At 54.0% G+C, this 11,753-nt stretch overlaps 1 protein-coding gene across 1 annotated transcript in view; it reads right to left on the bottom strand.

The window, feature by feature from the left end:
• Positions 1-11,401, bottom strand: part of ECE1 (endothelin converting enzyme 1) — a 52,086-nt gene extending 40,685 nt beyond the window's left edge. The window contains exons 1-3 of the mRNA XM_006094013.3: positions 11,332-11,401; positions 11,014-11,100; positions 2,779-2,920 (exon numbers count right to left, since the gene is read on the bottom strand). Of these exons, the coding sequence (XP_006094075.1) occupies positions 2,779-2,920; positions 11,014-11,100; positions 11,332-11,385 (283 nt within the window). The 5' untranslated portion in view covers positions 11,386-11,401. The remainder of the gene's footprint in view (positions 1-2,778; positions 2,921-11,013; positions 11,101-11,331) is intronic.
• Between the last annotated feature and the right edge of the window lie 352 nt (positions 11,402-11,753).

The following is an 11,753-nucleotide window of genomic DNA, read 5'->3' on the forward strand; positions in this document are numbered from 1 at the left end:
GTAGGCCTCGGGTTTTAAACCAAAGTAAGAAAACAGGAATAGCCTGAGTTAATCACTAAGCACTTTAAGCACCTACTCCGCTAGGCACAGGGCAAGGTCCCTAGGTGGTGCTTAAGCAATAAGCTTTGATTATTTAACTATTCGATGGTTTGTAGGTCCTTTACCAACCATTCCTAACCCAGAGGGTACTGAATGCACATTTGATTAATTAGTTTCCAGCCTCCCCCCCTCCCTCATCTAATGTCAAGGTCAATACTCAAGGCTCCATCTCCTTGGGGAAACCTTCCCAGACCCTCATACCTCTCTGGCTGCCTGGGTGCTGAGGTCTGACCACGGACTAAGGGGTGTCCTGGCCATCTCCCTGTCTCCCTCCCCCACTGGAATGTGAGCGGGAGGGTAGGGCAGCATCTTATGTGCTTTTATATTTCCTTTGCTCAGCATTGTACATGGCACCTAACACTGCCCAATACATGCTTGTTGAATGAATGAATGAATGAATGAATGAGCAAGCTTTGTCCAGCACTTGGTCACCACCTGTGGAGGCAGAAAATATTTCTCCCCTTTAGGACGGGCATGATCACTCAAGAAAGCAGGGACAGGTCCCGGGCACTTGTCCGGACAGTGCCTGGCCTCCACACTGACTTTGTTCTGCTGCTGCTGTTTGAAAAGCACCTGCACGTTTCTAGAAGGGAGGGTGCAGCAGGAAGGTGAATAAATATGTACTTAAGAGCCCAGACATAACGTATAGGTGGGTCTTTCAGAACCCTCAGAGCATTTGCTTTGTCTGGCCTTCTGTTTGCTCAGATGTGGCCGGTGCCAGCACCTGCTGCTGGGTAAGGAGGTAACTGTCAATATCCGGGGTGGCCACTGCTTTCCCAGGCCCGGGCAGCTAATGAAAACACATGGGTTGGCTCAGGGGTCACCTGATCCTGACCCAGCTCCACCCAGAGTTCCTTTCACCCAGGTCCAGGCTGGGAAAACCCTTCTACGTCCCTGAGAAGGCTGAGGTCGAGGCAGAAGCAGGATTCCTTCCCGTGGGCCCCTCTGTGGCCCCATCACAAGGAGCCACCCTTTGGGGGTCCCTTCTGGTTTCTGGTAGAGAAACATCCTGGGAACTCCTGGGCCAGTCTCAGGGCGACACTGGCTGCTGGAGCCTCGCCTGCTCCCCAGGCACAGGGCCAGGAGCTGGGCAGAGGAGGGTGGGCAGAGTCCACACCACCCGGCGGAATGTTCTGAACGAAAGCTGATATTTAGGCAAGATAGTGCCTCGGGCAAGATGGCGGCTACAGGACAAGAGTGATTGGTAGAGAAAGGCTGTTCCCAGCTTTTCCTCCTTCTTGCTCGTTGTATCCTTTACTTATTCAATTTGCAAATGACTTGCACACCTATGGCAATGCAGGGGTTATGCTAAGTACATATGCTTAAGAGCGTGGAAATCTTGAATTAATTAATCAAATGTGGATTAGCACCTGGTGGATGAATGAATGAATGAATGAATGAACAGGAGGGATAAGTCCCGCCCTCTCTCCAGGCCCCCAAACTTTTTCCTCATCCCAGTCCAGCAGGGCCACCCAGGAGGGCCAGCAACTTCCCAGTGGACAAGGCTCAGTGAAGCCTGGGTGGCAGTTCCCAGATCCTGTAAAGGTTCACAATCTCTCCGATGGGATGAGTGACCAGGTGACCAAGTCTGGGGGGTTGGGCCCTCAGGTCAACCGATGCTGTTCAACGAGGTGGACAATCTGCCATCGGAAGGCTAGGCGCTGGGGCACAGGGAGTGAGAGGCTTTGAAATCAGCTGGACTCCCCACCCTCGTTTTTCACTTGGATCTGCCCTTTCCAGCTCCATAGATGCCTACCGAACACCGAGTCTGTGTGAGGCACTTGGCTACTCTTGGCCACACACAGAGAACCAGCCTCAGGCCCCGGGCAGCAGGATGGGAAAGGCCCCGATCATATCGCTACACAAGATAGGACAGAGAAATGCAATTACAGAGGTACACACGGGTCAGCTGGGTGACGGGAGGACAGCTTTTCTGGGAGTCCTCACACTGATGCACCCAGATTAGAAAGGGAGGCAGAGCCTGGGCTCTGGGTCCCCAGGGCCTGTGGTTGAATTCCTCTTCCCCGTCCCTCCTGTAGTAACCTCGGGCAAGTCGCTTAGTCTCGCTGCCTCAGCTTCCTCACACGGAAAATGGGGCCAAAAGCAACCACACCTCATCGGGTTGCTGTCAGGAGGAAATGAGACTACATTTGTAGAGAAGATGTGCGGTACTTGGTCCATGAAAAGTACTAAGTAAACGGAAGTCATTATGGCTGTTTTGTTGGAACTAAGGATGGTGGACAGTGCCAGCCTGTGTGAATCACCAGCCCACACATCCTAACGACAACAGCACCCACCGCTAAGGTTAAGGAGTCCTGGTAGGCACCAGGTACGCGTACACGTTATCTCTGACCTCAAAGCCACCCCCAAACTGGGCACCATTTCCCCTACTAAAGTAGAGAAGACACAAACTCTAGGAGATTAAGTGACTTGTCCAAGGTTATCATACAGCTGTAAGCTGCTGGGCCAGGATTTAGACTCATGACCTTCTGACACCGAAACCTTCACACCACCCATTCCGCCCGCCCTCCAGGTCCCAGGCCATCTCAGTAACCAGAGTCCGCCGGACTTGGCTCTCTCTGGGGCCTTGGAGGCCAGTCCCAGGGGAGCCCCTTGCCCAGTGGACAGAGCTGAGGGGAGGAATGAGTCAAGCCCACAATGAAACACAGAGGCACCTACTTGTCCGGTACTGGACGCCCAGCACCGCCACACAGGCCACCAGTCCTGCTGCCAGAAGTGCCACCAGCACCACCAGCCGCTTCTCCACCTGGGTCCGCTCGGCCCAGCATCTCTGGCCACTCCGGGGGCTGTGGAAGTTCACCTGCAGGGAAGGAGGCAGGAGGGGTGGGGAGGACATGAGCCCAGGGCCCCCCCTCCCCAGGAGGAAGGGGCTCCGGGGCAGGCCCAGGCCCCGGGGAGACATCGGGGTGGCCCTCCTGCCGCAGGGGTGGTCCGGTTCCCACGGCCTGGGTCCTAATCCAGGAAAGGAACCGCCACCCTGCTCGGCAGCTCAGATTTGCTCCTAAACTTCTGAGAGTCAAGTAGCTCAGCCCAGCTGGGCTTGTGTTTTTTTGTGTCACCCGATATGGGCAGGAGGAAAAAAAACCCCAGCTTTCCCCTGTTTTTCCAGTAAGGAGCTCGAAAAAGAACAGGATGTTTGGACTTGCAGGCACCCAGTGAGTGTCCAGGTTGGCTCTCGCGAAGCCCCAGCATCATTTGGCTGGGACGTACGCCACAAAGAGGGCAGCACCACGGATCACACTTCCCAGGAGCGTGGGCGCCCTTATTTAGCTCATTAACTCCCCACAACCCCACGAGCGCTATTATTAGTTCTCTTTTCACAAATGAGGACGTGAAAGTCCCGAAAGGGAAGACCCTGCTCTCATCACACGGCCGAATGGGCGGCGCTGGAACGGACCCCAAGTGTGTTGATTCTGGAGCCACCAGTGGGTCAGAGATTTGAGTTTTGGGACGATGTCAGGAGAGATGCAATGGAGAAAGAGCTCTCTCCAGGCAGGTCCTCAAAGGGAGGAAAAATGTCCACCGCCTCACAGTTTAAACAGGAAGGGAGGCACAATGAGAGGAAGTGGAGGGCGTGGCGGGGCCCTCGGGGCTCCCCTCTGTTCAAGGGCCACCGTGCAGGAGGGGTCCCCTGGAGGTGGGGCTTGGTTCAGTGACCTTATGGCTGTGTGCCAGCAGCTGGGCGCCAACTCAGGGCCGTGCTGGAACTATTGGGAGGAAGACAGACTCCCTGGTGTTCAGGGGCTCACAGCCCAGAAGAGAGGCAGATAAAGACACAGACTGGGGTGGGCAGGGAAGGCTTCCTGGAGGTGGGGGCTGCCTGGGTGGGGTCTTGAAGGATAAGTAGGAGCTGGTCAGGTGCGTGAGGAAGGGAACTGGGGGGGTGGCAAGGCCGAGATCCTAAGGGGTGCCCTAAGCTGGTTTAAAGAATGCAGGCTGGAGTGACACGATTGGATCCGCCCTTTGGAAAGGCCCAGGTGAAGGGAACAAGGCTTGGTGGCAGGGACACCACAGCCTGCCAGGGGGTGGGGAGGCAAAGGAGTCGCCAGGGGAGATGGGGAGACCCAGACTCTGACCTGCACGTGCCCCACCAACAGCCAGGGCACCCAAGGGCCTCACACTGGCACTGGGGGAATCTAAGGCTGGCCACGTGGGAAAGGAAGGGCACCGAGCGGCCTTGTGGTCATCGTCGGGTTATTTTCTGGCCAGGAAATGACGAGGAATTGCCGCACCAGAGAAAGGGGAACACAAGAACTTCTCGTGAAAGGAAAACTGGTTTCTGAAAACGAGAAAAGGAACTTGGGGCCCCGTCACATTTTCCACGGAGATCCAGGAGGCTCAGAAACCGAAGCAGATGCATCAGTGGGGGAGGGGTGCCGCCCTCTAGAATCCTTTCAGAACCTTTTTAAAGGTGAGAGATGAAGATTCTGACCATGATGCTACCATGAAGTTAACACTGGGCTGGGAGGGCCTGGTGCACAGACAGAGCCTGGGATGATGCTAACACGCCCGTCCGTGGCACTGGAAGGTTTAGGAAGTGCCTCTGCCCAGGCATCAATTTTCTCGCACAGTTTACCTCGTATTCAAAGGGGTCCCAATGGATACGAAGCAGGCGCTGACACCTATTCTCAGTCCTGCTGTCCTGCCCCCGGGCTTGTGCCATATTCTGCCTCTTGCTCAAGGCCTCTCAGTGCCCCACGATCACGGCTTAGCTCGTGGGGGAGGCGTGCAAAGAGGCAGGGAGCCCTGTGCCTGGTGCAGGCTCTAAAAAGCTGGGGAGCACAGGCATCAGGCTGGGGGAGCAGGAAACCTGCCCTTATGTGGACAGAGCAATACTGCGGGACAGGTGGGGAATCTGAGGAGGTGCAAGGCGAGGAGAAATGAAAGGAACAGAGGGAAGGAGGAAAGGAAAAAAAGAGTACTAAGGCAGCTAATATGTCAGTGCTTCCTGTGTGCCCGGCATTGTGTTAATTCCACTGTGTTGCTGGGTGGTGCTATTCTACCTTCACAACATCCCTAAGAGTAGGTACTAGTATTAGGTTAGAAGGAACTCGGGAAGTGGCGAGGGTGGAGGAGAGAGTCGGCGAGAAAGGCTGCCTCTCTCCAGAACCCGCAGCCTCTGCCGAGGGCTGTGCTGCCCCAGGAGCAAAGTCGAGCCTCGCCTCGCTGCTTAATGACAAACATACAGACAGTGTTCACTGAAAAACTCAATTAGAATTCAGTCAGAATTAAATTAGAAATTCATAGTGCCAGGCAGAAACGGCAAACGGAATTTGAAGATAGAGTTTTTAACTTCTGTAACGGTCTTTGCTTGACTTGCACAGCCTGGCTGAGGGCCTCCTGGTTTCTGGACAAGCCCCAATCCCATCTCTGAGGGCGGAAGGAACCCAGAGGCATCCCCTGGGCAGGAGGCACTGGGCCCCGGGCCTGAGCCCTCTCCAGGAGGGGCTGTCCAATTCCTGGGTGTAAATCTGAGCTGCTGGCCAGTCCCTTCTCCTCGCTGAGCCCCCGGGGTCCTGCCCTGCCTCCTGCCGAGGACCCGGCAAGACAGTTCACAGCCAGGGGAGGATGCGCGTGGTTTCTCAGGCTCCTTTGAGAAAGGAGGGCATGTCAATCACCAGTCTGCAGCAACTGGCGGGGTAGGAGTATTAGTGGCGGGCAGCCCACTCCATCTGGGGTACGTGACCGTCAGCCCGGGTGCAGAGCTGAGAAGATGGAGCTGAGAATTGCTGTAAATGCTCAGCTCCTTGGTGGGCTTCATATCCCACTTATTGTCGTGTGAGGCAGAGAGAGAATGAGACAGAAAGAAAAGGAGGCCCTCGGAAGAGAGAGGAAAGGGGGAGACGGAAGGAGAGAGACAGGCAGAGCCAGAGAAACAGAATGGGAGTGAGAGAAACAGGCGAGCCACGCAGCCCGGGTTCCCAGGGTTTCCACAGCCAAGGGAACAAAGCCCTAATGAGGGATAAATATTCGGTTACAGAAGTGAGTGCTGGCTCACCAGGGCTCACAGCAAGAACGAGTTCTGCAGGCAGTTCTGCGGGCAAGGACAGGCCACCACTGCCCGGGGCCCAGGAGACAAGCCAGCAGCAGGAGTGGGCAGGCGGGCAAAGCCCACTTTTCAGACAAAGCAGGGGGTCAGGAGAGACGGCAGTGGCTGAACACCACCAAGCCCCCCAGCGACCTGGGCTTCATGAGCAGAAAAGAGGAGTCGGTCTGGCCCAGGGTTTGGCAGGGAGCCCACCCCCTGCAGCCCAAGAGCTTGGCCACCCCATGAGGGCTGGCAGGGCGGCCAGGCTGCCTGCCTCGGAGCCAGCCTTTCGGAGCAGACAGACCATGACAGCTTGGCCCTCTGTGGCACTCTGCCTCCGTGAAGGTGTTAGGTTGGGGAGGTTTCTTCTAGAAGTTTCCATATGGCAGGCTTCTGGCTGAGGACACTGAGGCCAGTCCAGAGCAAAACTGTTAAGTCCTCTTGTCCTCCCCATCTCTTCTCTGAGCCCCACCCAGCCCCCGGCTCCCATGCCTGACTCTTTCAGTGACTGATAACAGCTTAGAGGAGCACTTGTTGCAGAAGACAGACCTTGCATCTTAGACAGAAATTGAAGTCTGGTATCCAGAGAAGCATTCCCAGTTCTCCTTGCTTCCCAGAAGGAATACCAGGATGCCAATGGAGCAAGAGAAAAGGTTGCCCTGGACTTTATCAAGACCCCCCGGGCGTCACTGGGCAGCCTCTGGGTCTTAGTCTCCTATCTTTAAAATGAGTACGCTGGCCCGGCCCACATGGCTCAGTGGTTGAGCATCAACCTATGAACCAGGAGGTCATGGTTCAATTCCCAGTCAGGGCACATGCTCGGTTTTCGGGCTCGATCCCCAGTGTGGGGATGTGCAGGAGGCAGCCAATCAATGATTCTCTCTCATCATTGATGTTCCTAGATCTCCCTCTCCTTTACTCTCTGAAATAAATAAAAATATTTTAAAAAATGAGTACACTGGAGGAGGTCCCAGGTCTGACCATCTCAGATTCTAGAACTCTAAGGCCAAGAGCGTGAGTCTCTAACAGGTGGACGGAGTTGAAAGAACCTCCTGATGAGCAGGGAGGTCGTTCAAAGTATTGAGTGGGACTGCCCCTGAAATCACCCTTAAAAGACAGACCTATATGTAGCAGAAGGGGAAAAAAAAGCGAAAACCACCACTAAGAATTAAATATAAAATATAAATATTTTAAGCAGCTTTTCTTTTTGTGTGTGAGAAAGTGGATTTTTAGAAGCCACTGGATGACTTTCAAAGGTTTTGGTGAACGGTCATGGCCAGCTGCTCCCCAGTTGAGGCTGCAGGACTAACTTTTCTCCTTTTAAGCCACTGACATGGAATGCGCTGGGGTGTGGGGAGGCCGGGCAGCCAGTCGGAGCAGAGCACAGTCTCCCAAGAGAAAAGCTACTCTATGTAGGCCATCACTGAGACATCACGCCTGGTGAGTTTCGATGATAATCCTGATAACAGCCAAATCCATGTTCTGTGCTTACACTGTCTCGTGTCAACCTTTGCAACAGCTCTGAGAGGTGGACTAATAATATTAACCCCATGTTGCACCAAAAAAAAAAAAGCTGCGTAAGTGAGTTGATTCCAGGTTTGAGAGCCCATGAGAGGCAAGGCTAGGGCTCCGTGTCAGAGCTAGCTGACTAAATTCTGCACGCAGGCCACAGTGACTGATTTTGGTGACTTGCAATGAACTTGTGACTAAAATATGAGATAAAGGAAAAGTAAACCCCTTTTAGGTGAGGTACAGGAAGAACTTGGCTCTGGCTAAATTCAACATTTTGTTGGTATATTTTTGTCAAGTTTGGCTGAAAGATGGAAGTTTTCATTTGCTAGTATCAGCATCAGTAACTGGAGTTCGTAGAACCAATGGGCTTCAAAATCTTGAAAAATCAAGTAGCTTGTTTTTATAGCTGCCTGTCGAGAGAGAAAGCTTTGGGAAGGCTGGGTCCATTTTAAAAAGCCTAAACGGGAGGGTACAGTTGTGTTTCTAGCAACCAACTCATAGGAAATTATCCAAAAGGCTGAAAGATGGTCAACAGTAGTGTTACAGTGTTTGGGCCTATTGTCCAGCTGTAGCGATTGACTACATTTTTATATATTGGTGCCATGAGGTACTATGGTTTTTAAAATATATTTTTTATTTTTAGAGATAGAGAAAGGGAGGAGAAAGAGAGAGAAACATCGATGTGAGAGTGAAACATCAATCTGCTGCTTCCTGTACGGCCCCTACTCGGGACTGAGCCCAAAAGCCAGGCATGTGCCCTGACTGGGAATTGAACTGGCAACCTTTTGAGCCACACTGGCCAGGGTGAGGTACTATGTTTTGTAATGGCAGCATGTTTTGGAGGTTTTTAACAACCTCCAAATAGAAAAATGCTTATTAAGTGGCATTACATGAGAAAAGCAGGATGCAACAGTGTGTCCTCAACTATGTTTAAATATATATACATGCAAATATAAATAACTAGAAGTGGTTATCTGCAAGCAGTGGGATTACTGTTTATTTTAAAATCTTTTTTAATACTGGACTCCCCTCTGACCCCCACAAAGGAGCATGTAAAGTTGGTATACTGGGGAAAAAACCCAATAACTAAAAACATAAAATTAGCCCTAGCCAGTTTGGCTCAGCGGATAGAGCATTGGCCCGCGGACTGAAGGGTCCAGGGTTCGATTTCGGTCAAAGGCACGTACCTTGGTTGCAGGTTCCCCGGCCCTGGGTGGGGTGCGTGCAGGAGGCAACCAATCAATGTGTTTCTCGATGTTTCTCTCTCTCTCTCCTCGCCCTCTCCCTTCCACTCTCTCTAAAAATCAATGGAAAAATCCTCGGGTGAGGTTAACAACAACAAACCCCCCCCCCCAAAAAAAACCAAAAACCATAAAATTAATAGAAAGCTCTGCTTTGTAAGAGGGGCTGGATAGGCTCTCGGCTCTTAGGAGAAAAAGCGCTGGGGATGGGGGCAGTGGTGGAGGCTTAAGGCAAGCCAGACTGGGTACCCACAGAAATGCCCCAATCCTTGGGGCAACTTTTTCAGCTTTTCCTGTATAAGAAGTGGGCAGTGCATGCAGGTTGGTGTAGGGGCCCCAATACTGCACTCCAACCCACATGGTAGCTCTGTGACCACTGGAATCTCCCTGATCTCTCTCAGACTCAGCTTTATGATGTGTAATATGCCGCAGGGGCCCTTACCTCATAGGTCATAACATCAACAATCATAGCAGGCCCCGTAATCTGCATTACACCCACTTTCTCTAACTCCCATTTTACAGATGAGGAAGTTGTGGTTTAAAGGGAGTAAGCAACTCCCCCAAGACCTCAAGTGGAGTCAGAATTTAAATCTGTACCCCCCCCCCCCCGCCCGCTTTCAGGGACTGAGCTGCCTTCACCGGGCCAGGCAGCCTCGGGGGGGATGGACGCACTCCGTGACCTGAAAAAGGCTAGACCCACGTGGGCTGCTACTGTGACGATAACAACACGGCACATTATTTTGTTGTGAATTCCACATGCTTTTGTGCTGATATATTTAGAATTCTGTGGAAGATGAGACTACAAAGATTGCTGATTAGATTCTGTTTTGATTGGTGAAGGAAAAAGTGCCGGCCACAGAAATCTCATTTCCTGCTGGATTTAGCCTTTTACGAAGTGTCCGCAGGGAAGAGGTGCTAGACAGACTGGGTTTGATTTCTCACTCCCAGATTTCTAGCTCTGGGACCTCCGGCGAGTAGGCTTCCCTTTCAGAGCCTCAGTCCCCTCACCTGGAAGTGGGAATAGTAACCCCTAGAGCTCATGGGGTGGCCCTGAAGGTTAACCGGACAATGTAGGGAAGGGTAGGGTCATGAGTTCGGATCTCCCTGGGCCAGTGGTTCTCAACCTTCTGGCCCTTTAAATACAGTTCCTCATGTTGTGGTGACCCCAACCATAAAATTATTTTCGTTGCTACTTCATAACGGTAATGTTGCTACTGTTATGAATCGTAATGTAAATATCTGATATGCAGGATGTATTTTCATTGTTACAAATTGAACATAATTAAAGCATAGTGATTAATCACAAAAACAATATGTAGTTATATATGTGTTTTCCGATGGTCTTAGGTGACCCCTGTGAAAGGGTCGTTCGCCAAAGGGGTCGCGACCCACAGGTTGAGAACCGCTGCCCTGGACCTATGTAACTAGCCTGGAGGAAAGACTCAGTCCCCGCAGGGCAAGAGCACAAAGCAGTCCTGCTCACTGTTGAGCCACAAGGCAGGGGGTGGTGGACTGACTGGCTTCTGGTAGGTGAAGACCTTAGGCTGAAAAGTGGCAGGGAAAGGAGGCAGAAGATGGTCCCCCTTCCACCTACTTCAGGTATTTGGGTGGAAAGAGGAAGAACAGAGTAAGCCTACCAGGTAGGGCGACCAACTGCCCAGTGTGCCCAGGACTGAGAGGGGGTTATGCCAACAGTTTCAGCCTCTGCCAGTAACAACAGGCTGTGCGGCCCAGGGCAAGTCCCTCAGGGCCCAGGAACTGCCTCCCCTGTGAAAGGGAACTGGACCAGTTCAGCGCCAGAGGGTAGGGAGTGTGGGCTTCAACTCTGCTCAGGTGGTGGGGAGGATTCTGGAGGATTCGGGGAAGGGCAGAGCTGGCGAGGGGAGGCGGTGGGGAAGCTCAGCGCCAGGGGCACTTTTGCCCCAGGAAGGCATCTTCCCCACGGAGCCCAGTCTGCCCGGAGCTTTGGACGGGCACAGACCCCTCTGGGGCTGGCAGGATGGGGGCGGAGGTGCGCGGAAGGGGGAGGGTGGGAGGAGGGGAGCACCAGTGCGCATGCCCAGCCTCCCCCCCCCCAAATCGGGGGAGTCTCACAGAGGGCCGGGCTCCTACCTGCAGGCCGTTTGGGTACCCGTCGCCCTCGGAGAGTGAGTCCACCAAGTCCTCTTCATCCAGCGTGGCCCGCTTGTAGGTCGACATCTGCAAGGCCAAGTGCAGCACGGACTCCCTCAGCGCCTCCATGGCTCTCACACCCGAATGGGGGAAATGGGGAAGCGCCGGGCGCCGCTGCCACCACCGGCACCTCCGCCACCACCGCCTCCGCCGCGCCCCGCCCCCAGCCCGGACACCGAGACCAGCCCACCGACCAGCCCGCCGGCGGGAAGGGGGTCCCGCCTCCCCACCACCCCGCGCCTGGCCACCCGTCCTCACCCCCAGAGCCGACAGCGCAGCCGCCAATGCGCCCCGCGGCCACCCGCTCGGCATGCTGCGCCCCGAGACGCCGGGGCTGCCGCCGCCGCCGCGCACCCGGCAGGTCTGGGCGGCAGGTCTGGGCGGGCTGGGCAGCGGGCCGCGGGCATTGCGCCACCTTCGCAGGCGGAGCCAGGTCAGCGCTCAGCGCAGGTTCCCTCCCCGGGGGGCCCCCAGGAGACCCCAAGCCTTTAGGGGCGGCGGCGGGGGTCCCCCATCTAAGCTGCAAAGATGAGTGGGCAAGAAGAGGTAGAATAAAAAAGGCAGGCTCTCCCCTTCCCCCTTCCTCTAGCTCGAGGGTCTTTAAGCCAGAGTTCGTGAATGATTTCAGAAAACTCCAGAGAACTCCCCTGACAGAAAGAGAAAATGCTGAGGGTACATGT

This window comes from Myotis lucifugus, unplaced genomic scaffold, assembly GCF_000147115.1.
Source record: "Myotis lucifugus unplaced genomic scaffold, Myoluc2.0 scaffold_128, whole genome shotgun sequence".
NCBI classification, from domain to species: Eukaryota; Metazoa; Chordata; class Mammalia; order Chiroptera; family Vespertilionidae; genus Myotis; species Myotis lucifugus.